This window comes from Hemitrygon akajei, chromosome 31 (genome assembly GCF_048418815.1).
Source record: "Hemitrygon akajei chromosome 31, sHemAka1.3, whole genome shotgun sequence".
Classification (NCBI taxonomy): Eukaryota; Metazoa; Chordata; class Chondrichthyes; order Myliobatiformes; family Dasyatidae; genus Hemitrygon; species Hemitrygon akajei.
Window position 1 is genome coordinate 11,766,284 of NC_133154.1, and position 20,359 is coordinate 11,786,642.

Consider the following 20,359-nt stretch of genomic DNA (forward strand, 5'->3'; position numbering starts at 1 on the left):
AAACAAATATTACCACCAAAATATGTCACACGAATGATTTAAATAAAAAGCACACTCAGTGGCCAAATGTCATGCACACACTTCTATGAAATTTATATGCAGCAGCCAAGGAAGTGGGGCTTTCAAGAGTGGTAAACGCACAAAATGTTGCTCAGTCTTACTGGAGATAGTCATGCAAAATTAGGCTAGACACTCGAACCAAAGGGAAGGAGTTTCTAGAAAATGATAGGGGGAAATTTACAAAGTCCAGACCAGACAACACAGAATGTTCAGGTTGTGTTAACCTCACTGAGTTCATACTAAATTCAACTGCATTATGATCTTACATGAGAGCAACTTAGCAGGTGTCAAATTTTCCTCATTGTTTGATATAGATAAAATTTATTGCAAATGAGAGAAAATTCTGGGGGAAGGTTCTCAGGAGTAAGTACATGATGTTTTAAATCAAAACACAAAAATACATCATATGATGAGTTTGTGGTACAGAGAAGCATCAGGAGGTACCAAGCACCATGTGCCTGACTGAGCAAACAGGTGTTATGGAATGGAACATTGATCCTGCAGGAATGCACGGTGATACATTACCGTTTCAATGAGTTTCCTGTTGTCTTGCAGCTGCCTCTTGTCTTTAATTTCGTTGGAGGCCACCCATGTCTTTATTTGGTCTCGCAACCTCTGTAAACATAAAATAATTTTAAATAAGTCAAATTGACAGTGACATGCTACAGAAAAAGCTTATAATGTGTTGCTTTTTAATGTAAATCTATTCTTAAACAGATTTTTCCTGGATATGTTTTTAAAGTTTACCAGAAAATGTTTTAGTTCCAAAGTTGGGATGACAGTCCTCTTAACAGTCTCCTTATTTGTCTGTAACTTTGAATGCCAATACTTCTCCCTAAATGTTTTTTTAAATTTTAACAGACTCACAAATATTTTTATTATATTTGAGTAGAAGTTCAACTCAAAATAGCTTCACTTTAAGTTCTGTTAAACATTACAGGCACATCTAAAAGCAGTGAATTTCACCAAACTCTATCATGTTAGATTCTCTTCCACCTTTTACACTGCTGACTTAATGCCAGAATTTATTTGCAAATTTCAAGATGGTTCAACCTTGTAAAAAAAAAATTGAGCTCAAACAGTTTGTAATATTCTTTCTTTTGAAACTTGGAAAGTATATAGGCTAAACTAGACTAGTGATTTATTTAGAACCTAAAGTTGTTCATTTCATTGTACACTAAATCTCTTTGATACTGTCTAGGTAACATATCTGATTTGGACGCTGGTGACCATGGTTTTCCATACAGATCGATCCCTTGTTCTTTCGACGTCTTCCATTTCCTCAATGTGTAGCCACCTGGCTAAGCTTTTGATGTACATAAGCCGAGGTCTTCCTCTAGGTTTGCTCCCCTCGATCTTTCCAAAGAGTATGAGATTTTCTAGTTCATCTTTCCGTATGATGTGTCCTAGGAATCTGAGTTGTCTTTCTCTTATTGTTGGTACGAGTGATCTAACTGCTTGGGCTCTTCTGAGAACTTCTTCATTTGATGTGTGTGTGGTCCATGGTATTTTTAACATTCTCCTGTAGAACCATAATTCAGCTGCTTCCAGTCTCTTCACTTCCTAAGTCAGCATGGAATAAATGCAGCACTGCAGTATTCTGTTTCTAGTGTACATGCTCACCTTTCTGTTTGTTAATATGGTCTTCATTTTTTCTTTGATACAACACAGAGAAAATCCTCAACATTCCTGCATTCATCCAGATCAGATATTTATTTCAAGCAGCCATGTTAAAATTATGGCTACATGAGTAAATGGATAATGGGTATTCTTCACACATGCTACTACCCTGTCATCCTCTACAATAAAACAAATTAAAAGTGTGACTTAATAATCTCCATTGCTTGGATGAGTACAAATCCAGCAGGACTCAAGCAGATCAGCACTATCTCAGATCAAGCAGGCCATTTGATTATCAGCACACCATGCCTTCAGTACATGTCTCTGGCAAAATGCATCATAATCTCCCATGAATCCTTTGAAACACACAAACTCCTGACCTATGCCATCTAGAAAGAATGACACTAAACACATGGAGCTACGATGGCACTTAACAACTCATTTGAGCTCATCTGCGAAAACAGATTAATTTCTACATTTGATGTCACTCTTTTCCCTTTCCAGGGTGGATGGGGTTCTGTTGGGAGACCCCAACCTGGAGTTAAACTCAGATTTTGGTTCTTTGCAGTGGTGGCACCTGCTCCCGGGGACTCACGATCAGCCGCTATTCGAAATCCCATGGACGCAGCCTTCGGGGCTCCAAGGCTTCGTGGCCCTGTGGACGAGCTGATTCTATGCTGGTGTCGCCAACTGAAGCAGCGCGGGAGAAATCAGAACATCGGGAATTAGCAGTCAGAGGCCCTGCATTCAGCGAATCGTGTTCTCTCTTTTGCTGATGGGGGAAAAGTTTATTGCCAATTCTCAAGTTGGAGAACGTGCAAGGAAAGTGACGTGGCAAGACTTTTATCTTCGCAAATCAGTGAGTTGCTTTGTTATGTCTCGCCTCTCACTGTGAAAGGACACCTCTCTTTCCCTTTATTATGGGTGGAGAGGCTGGGCGTGTGTGCCGGAAAGGGGACAAAATTGAGAAGCCTAGAGAAAATTAAGCGAAGAGGGAAAGGGGATAAAATGGGGAGGTGGCAATAGTGGGGTTGGGGGGGGAAGAAAGATTACCTAAAATTGGAAAACTTAACCAGGAGGAATACAGGGTAAAAACACAAAATGCTAGCAGAACTCAGCAGGCCAGACAGCATCTATGGGAGGAGGTAGTGACAACGTTCCGGGCCAAAACCCTTCATCAGGAGTGAAGTAACATGGGATGGTCGAGGGGGGATAAGAAATGGGGGGAGGGATGAAGTAGAGAGCTAGGAAGTGATAGGCTGGAGGGAAATGGGCTAGGGGGAAGGTGGAGAATTATGGGAAATAAAAGAGAAAGAAAGGTAGGGCTGGGGGGAGATTATAGTGAGGGGGGAAAATAGAGAGAGAAAGAGAATCAGACTAAAATAGTAGATAGGGATGGGGGTAAGCAGGGGTATCAACGGAGGTCTGTGAGTTGGATGTTCATGCCGGCAGGTAGGAGGCTACCTAGGCAGGAGATAAGGTATTGCTCCATCGACCTGTGTGTGGCCTCATCTTGACAGTAGAGGAGGCCATGGATAGACATGTCGGAGTGGGAGTGGAAGTGAAGTGTGTGGCCACAGGGAGATCCCGCCACTGCTGGAGGACTGAGCGCCGGTGTTTGGCGAAACAGTCTCCCAGTCTGCGGCGGGTCTCCCCAATGTATAAATGGCCACATCGGGAGCACCAGAAACAGTATATCACCCCAGCTGACTCAGCTGAGAGGAATACAGGGTGTTGTTTTTCCAGTTTGCACTGACAGAAGAGATGCCAAGGAGGGACAGGTCAGTAAGGGGAGTTAACCTGGTCTACAACTGGGAGCTCAGGATGGCCATTTCAAACAGAGCTTAGATATTCTGAGAAATGGTCACCCAGTCTGCACTGGTTTCACCCACATACAAGAATCCAAATTCAGCAAAGTTGGACGAGAAGCATGTGAACCTTTGCATCACCTGGAAGGACTGTTTAGGGCCCAGGACAGTGAAGAGGAAGAGATCCAAGGACAAGTGTTACAAAAACCTCAAGGGTAGGAGGAAGTGCCAGAGGTCAAGGAGGAATAGGTGTGGAGGGATGATCAGATCAGGGAGTGGTCACTATGATAGGAGGAAGGGGGTAGGGATAAGTGGCTGATGATGGGATCTGTTTGAAACTGATATTCTGGATGCAGAGACTCATAGGGTGAAAGATGAGGATAAGGGGAACTCCATCTCTGTCCTGGATGGGATGAAGTGGGGTGAGATCAGAAATATGATGAACAGAAGGTGGGCTCCATCAACCACAGCAGAGGAGAAGCCACACATCCTGTAAAAGGAAGACATTTCAGATGTCCTGGAAGAGAAAGCCTCATCTGCAGGGTTTGTTGTAGAGATAGAGAAATTGGAAGAAAGGAACTGTACTCTCACAAGTCAGGGTGGGAAAAAGTGTAGTGTAAGCAGTTGATGGGTTTATAGTAAATATCACTGCATAGTTTGCCTCTGAGATGGAGACTGAGAGATCTAGAAAAAGGAGAGGTGTCAGAAATGGTCCAGGTGAATATGAAAACTAGGACAGAATTCGCGGTGAGGGTGATAAAATGGCTAAGTTCTGCACAGCTGCAAGAAGCAGCACAAATGCAGTCATCAGTGTAATAGAGAAAATGTTAGGGAGTGGTACAAGAAAAGGTCTGAAACCAGGACTGTTTCACATGGCTATCAAAAAGACAGGTATAGCTGGGGCCCATGTGGATACGCTTTCAACTTGGAGAGAGTGGAATCAAATGAAAAGTTGTTCAGAGTAAGAACAAGATAAGAAAGGCAGATGAGAATGCTGGTAGAGGGGAACTGAATGTTTCTTTGTTGTAGAAAGAAATGGAGGCTTTTAAGACCTTGCTGATGGGGAATGTTCCTACTTCCATTAAAAATTGGAAATTGGCACCAAAGATTCATAAGCTTTCATATTCACCTGGACCATTTCTGGACTTCCTTGCTCTTGCATCCAACTTCAGGCTCCTAAAACTTTGTACCAGCTTGCTCTCCCACCCAGCCTCAAGCTCCCAACACTCTTCTAGACAAACAGAAAGTGGGCTCCATCAACACTACACTACTCTTCCTTCCCCCCACCTCTGTTCCCACCACAGTCCCCACCTTCTGATCTCGTATCCCACCCAGGGGTGGGATATTTCCAGTGACCCAGATTCAATCCTGACCTCGGGTGCTGTCTGTAGAGCTTGCACATTCTCTGTGTGACAGTGTAGGATTCCCCTGAGAGCACCAATTTCCTCCCACATCCCAAAGATGCGCGAGTTGAAAGGATAATTGGCCCCTGTAAATTATGTAGGTGAAGGCTGGGATCTGGGGGGAGGGGGGTGTGAAGTTGATGGGGAGCATGGGGAGAATAAAATGGTGTTGATGTAAACTGGCGTTTGATGTGTGTAAATGAACTCAGAGCATCAAAGGGCCTGTTTTGGTGTTCGTGATTCCACTGGGGTTAAAGTGAAAGAAAGGCTCCCAACTAGTCAGAGATAGATTTTGGGACGCCACGTAGTGTACCGGTTAGCGCAATGCTATTACAGCTTGGGGCATCAGAGTTCAATTCTGATGCTGTCTTTAGGAAGTTTGTACATCCTTCCCATGAGCACCTGGGTTCCCTCTAGGTGCTCCACTTTCCTTCTGCATTACAAAAGTGTACCAGCTAGTAGGTTAATTGGTCTTTGTAAATTGTCCTGTGATTAGGTTAGGTTTAAATAGGTGGGTTTCTGGGCAGTGCGGTTTGTTAGGCCAGAAGGGCCTGTTCCACACTGCATCCCTAAATAAATAAAAGTTCCTTCTGGCCTTTCTCCTGAAATCCCATCCCACCCTCTTCTCATTCCACCCCCTTCCCCTAAATTCCTCTCCCATTATCCTCTCCTCTTTCTTCTGATCCCAATTCTGTCCCCAGCTCCAAACACTGCCAGGTCTTTATCATTCTCCATGACCTTCCAAAGCAGTCTCTCCTCATCAAAGGCCTCACCTTTGAACCTCTGTGCCAATACTCAACAAGTTCTGGGCCAGTCATGATGTGGAATTCTTCCATCTCCTCCACATCCATGACTATTTCTTTGACAATGAGTCAACACACCCCACTGATGACTCCTTCTCATTATCTTCAACACCCCCCTTTGTCTTGGATACTCCCTTAGGGCCTTTTACTCTCTCTCAACCTTTTTATCTGCATTTACCACTGTGACATCAATCATCTTGACTCCTCCACTCTGCTGGCCCACCCCAACTTCACCTCCTCTGTACGTACAGCCCTTCATTCACTTTACACCAATCGTAACCTTGCCAACAAATATGCACACAAGGACAATGACCCTATCGATAAACACTAAGCCAGCATCTGCCACCCACATTTTCACAGCCTCTAAGCTGATAGTGCTTCAACCCCACACTTTGTGTTCCTATCTCCTACTGAAGATCCACAACAGGACTGCCCTGGTAGACCCACTGTTTCTGCCTGCTCTTGCCCCACCAAACTCATCTCCTCATACTTCAACATCGTTTCCCCCTTCTCCAGTTCGTGGCCTAAGGTAGAAGGAGTCAATTTAAGAAAACCTAGCACATTTATTTTTCAACATAGTCCCCTCCTACATTTACACACTTAGTCCAACGGTCATGGAGCATACGGATCTTGGACCTTCAGAAAGTGTCCAGATTGGTGATTGATATGTTCGTGGCCTAAGGTAGAAGGAGATGAGTTATACAGCTCTCGTTACATGCACATGCAGGTCAACTCTTTGAGTGATTATGCAGAAAGTTTGAAGTTAAAAACTCATTTCCTTCTACCTTAGGCCATGAACTTATCAATCACCCCTACTGTGGACACTTTCTGGAGGTCCAAGATCCGTATGCTCCACGACCACTGGACTAAGTGCATAAATTTAGGAGGGGACTATGTTGAAAAATAAATGTGCTAGGTTTTCTAAATTTGACTCCTTCTCCCTTAGGCCATGAACTTATCAATCACCCCTCGTACTTCAATGCAGGGGTTCGACCCAAAACGTTGATAATGCCTTTCCTCCTGCAGACGCTGCTTACCTGTTGAGTTCTTCCAACAATTTGTTTGCTATCACCATTTTCTCAAGGATTAGTACGAAGGTATACAAAAAGCAGGCTACAACAAATACATCAAAACATCTTGTCCAGTTATTATCTAACCTGTTTATCAAATGCATCCTTCAAGCAATGCTAGGTCCTTGCTGTAACATGACCTGCCATTATGTGGCTTGAGCAGTTTAAGGTGAGACCTGTAAAGCTGCAAATGTAGCATCTCAACAGAACTTTTCAGCCACTGACAAACCTAAAGACAATGAGTCTGACATAATGTCAGAACAGTGAAAAGCTGTTCTGTTGTGTCACAATGCACAATTTCTGACAAAATTAAGTCATTCATGCTCTAACCACAACCAAAATTTTCAGCCATATTCCTGTTACTGATGGCTGAACACTTTTAAATTACCTTAACAAAATGGCTGAATGGCACTCGTAACCAGGAATATTAGGAAATGGAAAGTATTCTTAGCAAAAACAGACATAACGATTTCACGCGTTTTTGTCATTCTGTGCTGTGCATAAAACATGCACGGCATTCCCATGTAGAGTGCGGAAAAGGTTCTGACACTATCTGAGTCATCGAAATGCTGGATAATTTAACCTTTGGCACACAAGCGGGAAATGAAGTTGTCAATTTTTGAGGGACAGGGTGGAATGGGAAAGAAGCAAAAGCTTTTTGGTGCAGTGATAAGAGATGTAAAATCACAATCTTTATGCTCATACCAGTGATCTCCACACTTGCACCAAGTGCTGCACCAAACTTTCAAACTACCAGACAGAGTTCCAAGGTGAGTGCTCCATAGGTAGTGCATGGTCAAAAAATGCTTTGGTTATTTTGGCTCACCTGTAGTTTCTTAATTTCCTTCTTCAGGTCAGCTTCATATTTTTCCTTCTGATTTGCATTTGCTGCGCTGTGAACCTAATTACAAGAAGATTGTTAGAATGGGTATTTATTCAACAAATGCTACCTTCAACACCTCATCAGCTTTGCACTCCTCTAGGGCTTCTGTTTATTTTACAGCCAGCTAAAGTGCAGCTTCAATAACCAAAGTCATGATATTTAGCACTACCAGTTTCTTATGTGTTAATCTGCAATTAAATCTTAGTCTGAGGGGAACTGAACGGAATATCAGGAGAAATAAAGTGGGATCTGTATAAGATATGAATTTGATAATCAGTACAGACCCTGTGGGTCCTGATCTGTTTACAATCTGCATATCTCTGATTCTAAATAGCGTTATATAGCACTGCCCAGCTGCTGTGTTCCATGCCCACTAGTATGATGAACTGATACCAAGGCTTTGGGCCTACACCAGGCTGCTCTGAGGTTTGGATCTGTGAACTCAATTTTGGTTAGGAATGCTGTTGTTCACTTCAATTATTGGCATGATTTGTATTTTTTCTTTGTCTTGCGCATCAGGTGTTGTTTTTTTATTTTTTTTTCTTTAATTGGATTCTTTCAGGTTTCTTGCTTTGTGGCTACCTGTGAGCAAGCAAATTTCAAGGTTGTATAATTTATACATTCTATGATAATAAAAGTACTCGAATCTCGAAATTCTCAGCAAGTATATTTAAAGAACTGACTTTAAGACAATTACAAAAAACACAAAATGCTGGCAGAACTCAGCAGGCCAGACAGCACATATGGGAGGAGGTAATAATGACGTTTCGGGCCGAAACCCTTCATCCGGAATGAAGTAACATGGGATGGTCGAGGGGGGGGATAAGAAGTGGGGGGAGGGATGAAGTAGAGAGCTGGGAAGTGATAGGCTGAAGGGAAATGGGCTAGGGGGAAGGTGGAGAATTATGGGAAATAAAAGAGAAAGAAAGGTAGGGCTGGGGGGAGATTATAATGAGGGGGGAAAAGAGAGAAAAAGAGAACCAGACTAAAATTATAGATAGGGATAGGTAAGGGGAGTAGGGGTATCAACGGTAGCCTCCTACCTGCTGGCATGAACATTCAACTCACAGACCTCCATTGATACCCCTGCACCCCCCTTATCCCATCCCTATCTATAATTTTAGTCTGGTTCTCTTTTTCTCTCTTTCCCCCCCTCACTATAATCTCCCCCCAGCCCTACCTTTCTTTCTCTTTTATTTCCCATAATTCTCCACCTTCCCCCAGCCCATTTCCCTCCAGCCTATCACTTCCCAGCTCTCTACTTCATCCCTCCCCCCACTTCTTATCCCCCCTCAACCATCCCATGTTACTTCACTCCTGATGAAGGGTTTCGGCCCGAAACGTCGTTATTACCTCCTCCCATAGATGCCGTCTGGCCTGCTGAGTTCTACCAGCATTTTGTGTTTTTTATTTATTTCCAGCATCTGCAGATTCACTCGTGTTGCCTTTAAGACAATTATCTTGTTTTCAGTGCTCTTCTAACACTTTCTGTCAAAATGTTCCATCACCACACCCAGTCCAAACCTCAAAACCCACCACCACCTCCATAATCTGCTTCAGTTGTGGATCATACAACTGTCAAACAGGCTGTCCAGACTAAGCAACATTTTCTATTTTTTTGAGGTAAGTAAGTTATGTGAAGCTGTTGGTTGCCCATCATATCCAACAACGACAGGAGACCTGCGTGGTAGAGTTTTTGAAAAGGAAAAGCTATTGCACTGCGGCAGTTCCACTCTCTTGACCTTGGAAGTCCAGGTCCACTGGTATGAGTAGTCGTCACAACTGGCGTCTTCCTCGTTTGCAGTGGATGAATATGACTTTGTCTGTACCTTGTCGTGCCCTTAATCTCACCACGAAGCTTTGCAGATCCGGCTTCCTGGCCATTGGATCTCACTGTTGTCCTCATCTGTCCAGTCTGCTGGACTGACTTCACATGCTAGGACAGGCACATCCCTATCTCACTGGGGTATGAGGCCCACCAGCTACCTTCACCTGGTTTAGTGGTGTACCTGGGGTATATCACATGGAAACAGCTAACTAAAGTTACACAGACGCCTGCCTGCAGCGTTGTATCACCAGTGAGCAAGTGTGCATTTAGATTATTTTGCTTACGCAGCAAGAAACACCTCCATTCCAGTAAGCGGATACAGTCGGCCCTCCTTATCCGCGGATTCAACCAACCGCGGATCGGGAAAAACCGGAAGTTCTCTCTCCAGCACTCATTGTTTGAGCATGTACAGACTATTTTTTCTTGTCATTATTCCCTAAACAATACAGTATAACAACTATTTACATAGCATTTACATTGTATTAGGTATTATAAGTAATCTAGAAATGACTTAAAAGTACAGGCAGTCCCCGGGATATGAATGAGTTCCATTCCTGAGTCCATCTTTAAGTCGGATTTGAAGTCGGAACAGGTACATCCGGTATTATTTAGCGTCAGTTAGTCAAATGTTTTTCTTAGTATATAGTACATATTTTACCTTTCTATGCATATAAAACACTTAAGAAACATACATATTTCAATAATTTAACCCCTGCGTTGCTTAGTAATAATTGTAGCTTTCATCGGGGCAGGGCCTTTCATATGTTTCATTAAAATTGTTCCGATCGTTGACCGACTGTAGCCTAATGCTTTTCCAATGACCGATGGCATTTCACCTCTTTCCGATCGCTTTATTACTTCCACCTTATTTTCAATCGTGATCGTGATTATTTTCGTGAACAGAAACACTGCGTATTCAAAGTCCGCTGCCAGGTCCTAATGTCCACCGCACACAGACATGTTAAATAAAGTCCGGGGTTCCGCTGGGTCCTAAAGACCACCGCACTGATACATGTTAAATAAGGGACTTAAGCATCCGCGAATTTTGGTCTCCGCAAGGGGGTCCCGGAACCAATCCCCCGCGGATAAGGAGGGCCAACTGTATAGATAATTTCACTACCTTTAATGCTTAGAAGCATTAGCTCTGATGATACTTACTGTTCATGGTCTCCTCTTGTTCCTTTCCAGTAAACTTGACTTGATTTGCTGGTCCTGGAGTCCAAACAGGTTTGTACTTACACTTTAAAGCTGCATCCATTCACTCTCCATACTTCTCTGCCAGGAATCCGGCATTCCTGTAGCAACAAAGCTACAATCTCATCACCGCATGGAATGAACCACCAAGGCAATGTGGCTGGAAAGACAGTGTGGATGTGGGGGCGCTGGGGTGATCCCAGCCAGTACAGGAATCTTGGGCCATTGAGAAGGACTAGCAGCAACTGACAGACCACCAGATGCCACAGTATCTTTTCTTGTGATTTGTTTTACCGAAGGGAAGTTCTACCATTCTCTTTTCTTAGCTGCAGAGCTTTCCCCAGCATGGTGATGCCAGGTTCCTGGTGCACCCTCATATTGCATCTCAATATATAAAATGGTGTGACAACCCACCGCACGCAGATATGTTAAATAAAGTCTGGGGTTCCGCTGGGTCCTAAAGACCACCGCACTGATCCATGCTAAATAAGAACCATAGAACATTACAGAAGGATCCCGTTTGCACAACAGGGAAGTTCTCCTGAGCACCAAGCAAGTGAGTCTTGAGGCACAGGTTCTAGAACTGCAGATACACATGCAGTAACAAAAAACAACTTGGAAGGAGATACGCCAGTGAGTTGTATTTACAAAATAAAGCCTTATTGAAATTCTACAGGGCTTTGGTTGAGACCAGCTTTAGAATATAGCATTTAGTTTGAATCCTCATTGCTCTGGAAGGATGTATTTGCCTTGGAAGTCAGTAATGCCCTGATTCTCTAACCTGATTGTTGAGGTTCGGGGGTTTGTTGCATGAGAAGAAAAACTGAATAGGATTGATCTAAATTAATTGTAACTTGTAGGAATGAGGTATACAGGTTTCTGACAAGGTTGATGCTAGAAGGCTCTATCCTCAGCCTGAAGAATTTGGAAAAGAGGACATCATTTGGATAAAGGTGCAGTCATATGTGGACTGTTAGGGATTATTGATGAGTTATGGAATTATGTAAGTTTAGCAGGCATTAATTCAAATGAGAATCAGCCTCCAGTGCTTAATGTAAATTGCAAGCAAGCAATATCAGTTTCAAGCTAAAAGAACACTTTTACAAATAAACAATACTGTCTGTGGAGCACAGGCTGGCCCCACAGCAGGAGGTCTGGCTAGGAAGAGATATGGCTTGTGAAATGGTGACTGTGAGACTTCCGCATATGCATCAGCCAAACGTTAAGACAACGGGATAATGTTAATAGGCACACATCAATCCAGGCAACTATGGCTAATTTATTTGCACTATTGTAACTGAGTTCAATGAAGCTTGCAGACCAAAGTCAAGTCAAGTCAAGTCAACTTTTATTGTCATTTCGACCATAACTGCTGGTACAGTGCATAGTAAAAATGAGACAACGTTTTTCAGGACTATGGTGTTACATGACACAGTACAAAAACTAGACTGAACTACGTAATAAAAAAACAGAGAAAGCTACACTAGACTACAGACCTACACTGGACTGCATAAAGTGCACAAAAACAGTGCAGGCATTACAATAAATAATAAACAAGACAATAGGGCAGTAAGGTGTCAGTCCAGGCTCTGGGTATTGAGGAGTCTGATAGCTTGGGGGAAGAAACTGTTACATAGTCTGGTCGTGAGAGCCCGAATGCTTCGGAGCCTTTTCCCAGACGGCAGGAGGGAGAAGAGATTTTATGAGGGGTGCATGGGGTCCTTCATAATGCTGTTTCCTTTGCAGATGCAGCGTGTAGTGTAAATGTCCGTGATGGCAGGAAGAGAGACCCCAATGATCTCAGCTGACCTCACTATCCGCTGCAGGGTCTTGCAATCCGAGATGGTGCAATTTCCGAACCAAGCAGTGATGCAGTTGCTCAGAATGCTCTCAATACAACCCCTGTAGAATGTGATGAGGATGGGGGGGGGGGGGGGAGATGGACTTTCCTCAGCCTTCGCAAAAAGTAGAGACGCTACTGGGCTTTCTTTGCTATGGAGCTGAAGGAGCAGGTGAAATTCTCTGTCAGGTGAACACCAAGAAATTTGGTGCTGTTTACTATCTCTTGTATAGTATACTATCACTTAGCACGTCTATCAATAGCTGGAAGATCTGTGTACTCAGAGAGTCAGCCACCATGACACTACTCTTGGGAGTGTGGCTCTGTCCTTGAAAATTTGTAGAATATCCGTGTGTGAATTAGTTTGTACCAGCATTTCAGAGGTGTTTCCCACTGTAGATAAACAGTCACAGGAAGCACTGTCAATCCAAAGTGTCAAAGTAAACAACTGTCATTGTAACTACTAAAATTGTATTGAATCACCTGCCATTGCCTTTGGTTTAAAAAAGATATAAAATATGACGTACTTTAGAGTGTGTGAGACTCAACCAAAAGAATGAATGAAGAATTTCACATCCACAACTTCTCCAGTTTCTCCACTGACTCAATCACCGTTACAACATGGACCAAGATGAAATGTATTTTCTCAAATTAGAACTCTCTCAAAAAAAATTGTCAATATTTTTTTAACTGAATTTGTTCAAGGCTTACAGCAACAGATTTTGGAAAATAAGGGCATGAGGGGATATGGTGACAAGGTAGAAATGTCAGCCAAGGGCCTGGGAGAACAAAGAAGTTGGGAGTGGACAGAGGCTGCCTGTGGGTGGGGCAGGGGTGACTGGGAACAGAATTAACCATATTGTCACAACAAAGTTTGACCTTTTCTACTGCTAAAAGGTAGATTTTCTACTGCTATGATATTATGCGAGACAGGTGTGCTGTGTGAATTGTAAAGCTTTTAAAATGATTTGCTCTTCTTTGTTTTTACTTTAACTGCAACCATATACAACGCTAAATCCAAAGACAGAGATAAGGAGGAATTTTTTTAGCCAGAGGGTTGTGAATCTGTGGAATTCGTTGCCACAGATGGAAGTGTTTGGGTATATTTAAAGCAAGGGTTGACGGGTCTCGATTAGTAAGGGTATCAAAACTTACAGGAAAATAGGGTTAAGATGGAAAATTAATCAGACATGATCAAACGGCAGGGCAAATGGCCTGATTCAGGTCCTTGGTTTTATGGTCTTATGAGCTAACAATGTTCTACTTACTTGGCCTTTTCTTATACAGAATCGAGCATTTTACAACAGACAACAGACTCCAGGAATTCAGAAAAAGAAACACTATTCTCTATTCAACAGAGCCAAAGCTGCAATGAAGAACAAACGCCATGATGCATTTCTTCTAGCTTTCTTTCCATTAATACATAAGATATCTTGTAACAAAAAGAACCTACAAACAGCCTCTACAATAGGAAATTCAAATCCATAATAGTTTTTAGGTGATCAAAAAGAGCACATAGTCAAATTAATAGTGCAAATAAGACATATTTATGTATCATTTACACTAGTAATTTCTTGAGAAATCAGTTAAATTAATGTTTGTATTGTAAAGGGTTAATCGTTGTGTTTGTCAAATGACTTACCATTGTGGCCTTGAACGTAGCAGAATTGGCCACAGGAGCTTCGATTACACCGTGGGAATATAGTTGTGGGAACATGAAAATTAGGTAAATACAGAGGTGGGTCTCGTGAAGAGTGGTGGCAAGAGATGATTGGTTCTGATAATGGTCCTCTTCCCGCAGCACTTCATATCAGTGGAAAAGGTATAAAAGTAGAGCAGTAGGGGGCTTGAGGGTAGTTTCTTGGGGCTGGTTGAGAACCGTGTAATGGATCAGGCAGATTAGTAGGTGTGCTGCAATAAGAAGGGCCTGTGTATACCCGAATAAGTATTTTAATGCTTGCTATTCTGTCTTAATAAACAAAGTTTTGTAGTACTAAGATCTGAGTGTTTCTGCTTTACCAAGTGGGGTCTGCGAACTTTTGTGCAACTTAACACTGTTGTGCTTCTTAATACAGTATAGCTTGGTCTTTCAAAATTAATTCAAGTGTGAGTGGACACTCAGCAGTTACTTGATTATAAACTGAGGCAAGGGCAAAGTTAGGGAAAGACGGAACAATTAGCAAGGGAGGTATATAAATAGGCCAACACATTTAGAATCAGAACCAGGTTTAATATCACAGGCAAATGTCATGAAATTTGAAATTTGTTGTTTTGTTGCAGCAGTGCATTGTAATACATAATTATAAAATAAACTGCAAATTATAATTAGAAATACATATAAAATTAAATTAGTGCAAAAAGAGCAAAAAAAAAGAAAAAAGTGAGGTACTGCACGTGGTTTCACTGTCCATTCATAACTCTAATGGGGGAAGCTGGAAATATTGCGTGCATGTCTTCAGGCTCCTGCAACTCATCCTCAATGGTATCAATGAGAAGAAGGCATGTCCTGGGTGACAGGGGTTCTTAATTGTGGATGCTGCCTTTTTGAGGCATCAGGTTTTGAAGGTGTCCTCAATGCTGGGGAGGCTAGTGCCCATGATGCAGCTGGCTGAGTTTATAACTTTCTGCAGCTTATTCTGATCCTGTGCAGTGGCCACTCCACACCACACAGTGATGCAATCAGTTAAGATGTTCTCCATGGTACATCTGTAGAAAGCTGCAAGAGTCTTTAGTACATACCAAGTGTCCTCAAATTCCAAATGAAATATACTGTAGCTGTTGCTGCGCCTTCTTTATAATTGCATCAATACATTGTGCCCAGGATAGATTTTCAGAGATGTTGGCACCCAGGAACTTGAAACTGCTCAGCCTTTCCACTGCTGATCCTTCGATGTATGTTCCCTTGTCTTCCCCTTCTGGAAGTCCATAATCAATTTCTTGGTCTTTTGAGTGTAGGACTGCTGTTGCGTCACCGCTCAACCAGCTGACCTATCCTGCTCCTGTACACCTCCTCATCACCATCCGGAATTCTGCCAATAATAGTTGTGTCATCAGCAAATTTATAGATGGTGTCTGAGCTTTGCCTAGCCACACATCACGGGTATAGAGAGAATAAAGCAGTGGACCAAGCATGCATCCATGAGGTGCATAGTGTTGACTGTCAGCAAGAAGATGTTATTTCCAGTCTGCACTGACTGTGGTCTCCCGGTGAGGAAGTCAAGGACCTAGTTGTAAAGGGAGGTACAGAGGCCCAGGATTTGGAACTTGTTCATTAAAACCGAAGGTATAACTGTGTTGAACGCTGAGTTGTCATCAATAAACAGCAGCCTGACACAGGTATTGCTATTGTCTTGCGTGATCCAAGGCCAAGTGGAAAGCCAGTGAGATTGTATCCGCTGTAGACCTAATGTAGTGATAAGCAAATTGCATCGGGTCCAGGTCCTTGCTTAAGCAGGAGTTGATTCTGGCCATGACCAACCTCTCAAAACACTTCATCACAGCAGGTATAACTGGGATATTGTCGTTGAGGCAGCTCCCCCTGCTCTTTTCAGATACTAGTATGACTGTCGCCCTTTTGAAGCAGATGGGAAACTCTGACTGCAGCAGAGAGAGATTGAAGATGCCCTTGAACACTGCCAGTTAGGTTGGCACAGATTTTCAGCATCCTACCAGGTACATCATAAGGGCTTGTCATCTTATGAGGGTTTACCCTCTTGAAAGATTTTCTGATGTCAGCCTCTGAGACAGGGTTAACAGATGCTGCAAGGATTAATACTGCTGTAGTTTTATTCTCCCTTTCAAAGCATTTATAAAAGACGATGAACTCAACTGGGAGTGAGGCATCACAGCCATTTGTAATGTTAAGTTTCGCTCTGTAGGAAGTAATAGTCTACAAAACATGCCAGAGCAGATATGTATCCAATTCTCTAAATTTAATCGGAATTGCTTTTTGCTCTTACAATAGCCTTCTGTATGTAGGTCGTACCTGGACTTCTTGTACAGTGGTGAATCACCGGTCCTGAATAGCACAGATCTAGCCTCAGCCTGGTTCATCCATGGCTTTTGGTTTGGTTATGTCCAGTATGTTCTCGAAGGCACACTTATCCAGGCAGATCTTGATGGTCCGTGACAACTGTGGCATATTCATTCAGATTCAAAGATGAACCCCTGAATTATTAACCAGTTTAAACTAGCTAAGCAAGATATAGAAAGGATAATAGTGTTTTTACAAAGGATAAGCAGAAAGAAATTGGGCATTTTTAAGGATTATTTAATGGTCTTTAATATAAAAATAATATTGGGAATATAAGAGATTAAAAATTTCATATGTATGCTGATGGGGTATAACTTATAACTGGTAAATCTAGAAAAGAACACAAAATGAAGAAAGTTCAAAGTGTCACAAGAACAAAGCAGATAATTTTCATAAAATCTACCTTTTGCCAGATGTCTTCGAAGGTTTCTACACCTTCACTGACTTTCTTCAGACAGCGGTCAATTTCTCCTGCAGAATACAAAAAAAGAGGAATTAGCATTTCTTTTGGAATGAAGTTTCCATGAGTTTGCAATGGTCAAACATTCTAAATTACATTAAATCTAATGGAAACTCAGCTTGGAAAGTCATCCATCCCAAACAAAACTTTAAAGTATAAATTTACATAATCTATGTATATTCAGCAGTGAACAGAATTACAATCACTCATTTTGATTACAGTATAGAATAAACACAAGGAAGTCTGCAGATCCTAAAAATCCACACACAAAATGCTGGAGGAACTCAGCAGGTCAGACGGCATCTGTGGAAATGACGTTTCAGGGCGAGACCCTTAATTCAGGACTGAGAAGGAAGGAGCAAGATGCCAGAACTAAAAAGTGGGGGGCCGGGAAAGTGGCTGGTTGGAAGGTGATAGGTGAAGCCGGGTAGGTGGGAAAGGTCAAGGGCTGGAGAAGAAAGAATATGATAGGAGAGGAGAGTGGACCATGGGAGAAAGGGAAGAGGGAGGTGATCCAGGAGGAAGTAATAACCAGATGAGAAGTAAAAGGTCAGAGTGGGGAATAGAGGAGAGGGGGTAGGAAGAGCTTGTTTACTGGAAGGAAAAATCGATATTCATGCCATCAGGTTGGAGGGGATCCAGACGAAATATTCCCAAACTCACTCCGAAGTGTTGGTCAATGGCCACCTTCAGGGTAGAGGAGCAACACCTTATGCTCCGTCTGGGTAACCTCTAACTTGATGGCATGAATATCAATTTCTCCTGCCAGTGAACAAATCCCCCCTCCTTTATTCTACACTCTGACCTTTCACTTCTTCTCAACTGCCTATTACTTCCTCCTGGGTCCCCTCCTCTTTCCTATTCTCCTATGGTCCACACTCCCCTCTTATCAGATTCCTCCTTCTCTAGTTTTGACCTTTCCCACCCACCTGGCTTCACATATCACTTTCCAGCTAGCCTCTTTTCCTCCCACCATCTTTTTATTCTGGCATCTTGCCCTTTTGCTTTCCAGACATGAACAAGAGTCTTGGCCAGAAACGTTGAGACTGTTTTACACAATTCCATTGATACAGCCTGACCTGCTGGGCTTCTCTAGCATTTTGTGTGTGTTGCTGAAAAACAGCATAAAGTTCATTTACAAATCCATATTCCAAATAATGCACAATTGTATTTGATATATCAAATACCTCTCTGCAGTCTATTATTCATTTTAGCGGACTACTTTTCTCCATATCTCTTTCCAAATTCTCCGCACTTCAGCAAGATTGTGCCTTCTACTTGGCACCTTTTCCAGAGACTAGAATTGCCTATTTTGCCCTATGTACTTCCTTTTCAAACCCTCTGCATGCTTTCTCCTCCTCCTCCTTCACCACTTCCTCCCTGGTCCACTGAACAACTCTTGCATCTATTTTCCCCTCAGAGAGCCTGCTTGAACTCTACAGTGCCATAACGCACAACAGTAAAATTTAGAGTTTGGAAAACTCTCTTCGTACTGACACATGTGTTTGTAGACTGAGGACCATACCCAGCATATACATTGATCATCATCCAGTCGACAGGCATAGCCTTTTACTAAACCTTTTAATGATAGCGTCTCTGATCCAAATAATTCCGAAAAGTATATCTGCTACAAGCTTTAATAGGAGTTTAATAAACACATTTGGTAGATTGATAACCAAGAAGGTACTAAGATGTAATTCTGAAAGTCCCTTCGCCTTCCATTAAGAATTAGTGCCTCGTGTTTGTTTTTAAAGTAGCCTCAATTAACTTTTCACTGATCTGTGACTTCTGCTGTATTATATTCTCCAGTGACAGGTTCAGAGGAGGAGCTGGCAATTAGGGTAGCTAACGCAAGAATAGATCTGACCCAAGGTTTGGATAATTTAAGCACTGGGCCATTTTGGAATGGTTGAAGGCAGGAGACGGGCCAGTTTGGCTCACTGTTCCATGGGGTTTGCTCATCTCTGAGCTGGATTGTGGCTGTGACCTGCAACTAATGGACTTCTGAATCGGCTACAGTGATGTCTGGCGCTGTGAACTTCAGTTCTGAATGCTGTTTGTTTGCACAATTTGATTTTTTTCTCTCTGCACACTGGGTGTCTGGACAGTCTTCTATTGCGGTTCATGGCTGCCTGTAAGGACGCGAATCTCAAGGTTGTATAAAGTTTACGTACTTTAATATTAAAATGTACTTTGAACTTTTGACATTCAATAAGAATCCCATGAGAAATTTATAAGAGCCACTTACAAAATGCTATTACCATTAACCTGATGGTGTTTTCTAATCCTGAATGGTGACCTGATTGAACCATCTGAGGGGATTTGCCCAACGGTCTGAATCAGGGAAATCAAAAATCTGTCACATTCTCCAAAAAATTCAAGTATCTTTTATCAGAACACTTTCACAGGCAGACATGAAGACACATTATATTTCAGAACGAGGTGTTAGAAACAGTACTAATACACCACGTGCTCATCATCTTTCCTGACAAAATGTCACACTTCACACAACAATATCTTACCTTGTAACTTCCTTTTATCAGCCATGACTGAACGATCAGTCAGTGCCTTAAAACCATGCTCCAGTGCGCTGCAAGAGAGAAATTACGGTCAGCAACTTTACAGACCATAAAAGACAGTAATCAGGATGAAACACACTGGAGAAACCATAAGAGGTAACTAACAGTCTGAGATGTAATCAAGTACATAACCCATGTGCTGTAATTGACTCTCAGCTCAATATACTGTAATATATTTCAGCCCAATACATCGCAACAGTCACCATGTGACACAGTCATTAACAGTCACCTTTGCTTAATTATCTGCATATCACTACCCAATTCACCATAACCCAGATAAAATCTGACACCTACATCTGATAGGCAAACATATTTGAAGAATCACAACCCGATATTTTGTAAATGCCAACCATTTGACACAATGTAACAAAAAATACGGAAGTCTGACAAAGGGCCAGCTCATCCGGAAGTTAATGCTGCTGTAGCTGGCCATTAAGCTTCTTTTCAGACTGGACAGATATAATCACTAACCAATAGGATCCATCACAAAGATGCTGATCTGTTTTGTTCACTTTTTTTGTGCAGGATGAGGGATTTGGGGGTCAATGTGCCTGATCCATTTTGCTCAGTTTTTATGTGAGAGAAAGATTTGGGGGTTGATGTATCTTTTCCGTTTTTGTTTCTTTTCGGGGAGGTGGAATTTGGGGTTTGTTGATTGTGCTGCCTTTCATTTCTTTCCTGGTTTCATGGCTACCCAGAGAATCAAAGAATTTCAGAACTGTATACTTTGATAGTAAATGAACCTTTGAACATTTGAACCTTTGGCTGAAAGGAATTC

The 20,359-nt window shown here is 42.3% G+C and overlaps 1 protein-coding gene across 3 annotated transcripts in view; it reads right to left on the reverse strand.

The window, feature by feature from the left end:
- The window catches only part of LOC140719120 (CCR4-NOT transcription complex subunit 3-like), a 131,737-nt gene that overhangs the window by 42,857 nt on the left and 68,521 nt on the right, over positions 1-20,359 (reverse strand). For all 3 annotated transcript variants that reach the window (XM_073033511.1, XM_073033509.1, XM_073033510.1), the window contains exons 2-5: positions 19,525-19,592; positions 16,946-17,013; positions 7,591-7,665; positions 586-675 (exon numbers count right to left, since the gene is read on the reverse strand). In XM_073033511.1, the coding sequence (XP_072889612.1) occupies positions 586-675; positions 7,591-7,665; positions 16,946-17,013; positions 19,525-19,549 (258 nt within the window). In that variant the 5' untranslated portion in view covers positions 19,550-19,592. The remainder of the gene's footprint in view (positions 1-585; positions 676-7,590; positions 7,666-16,945; positions 17,014-19,524; positions 19,593-20,359) is intronic.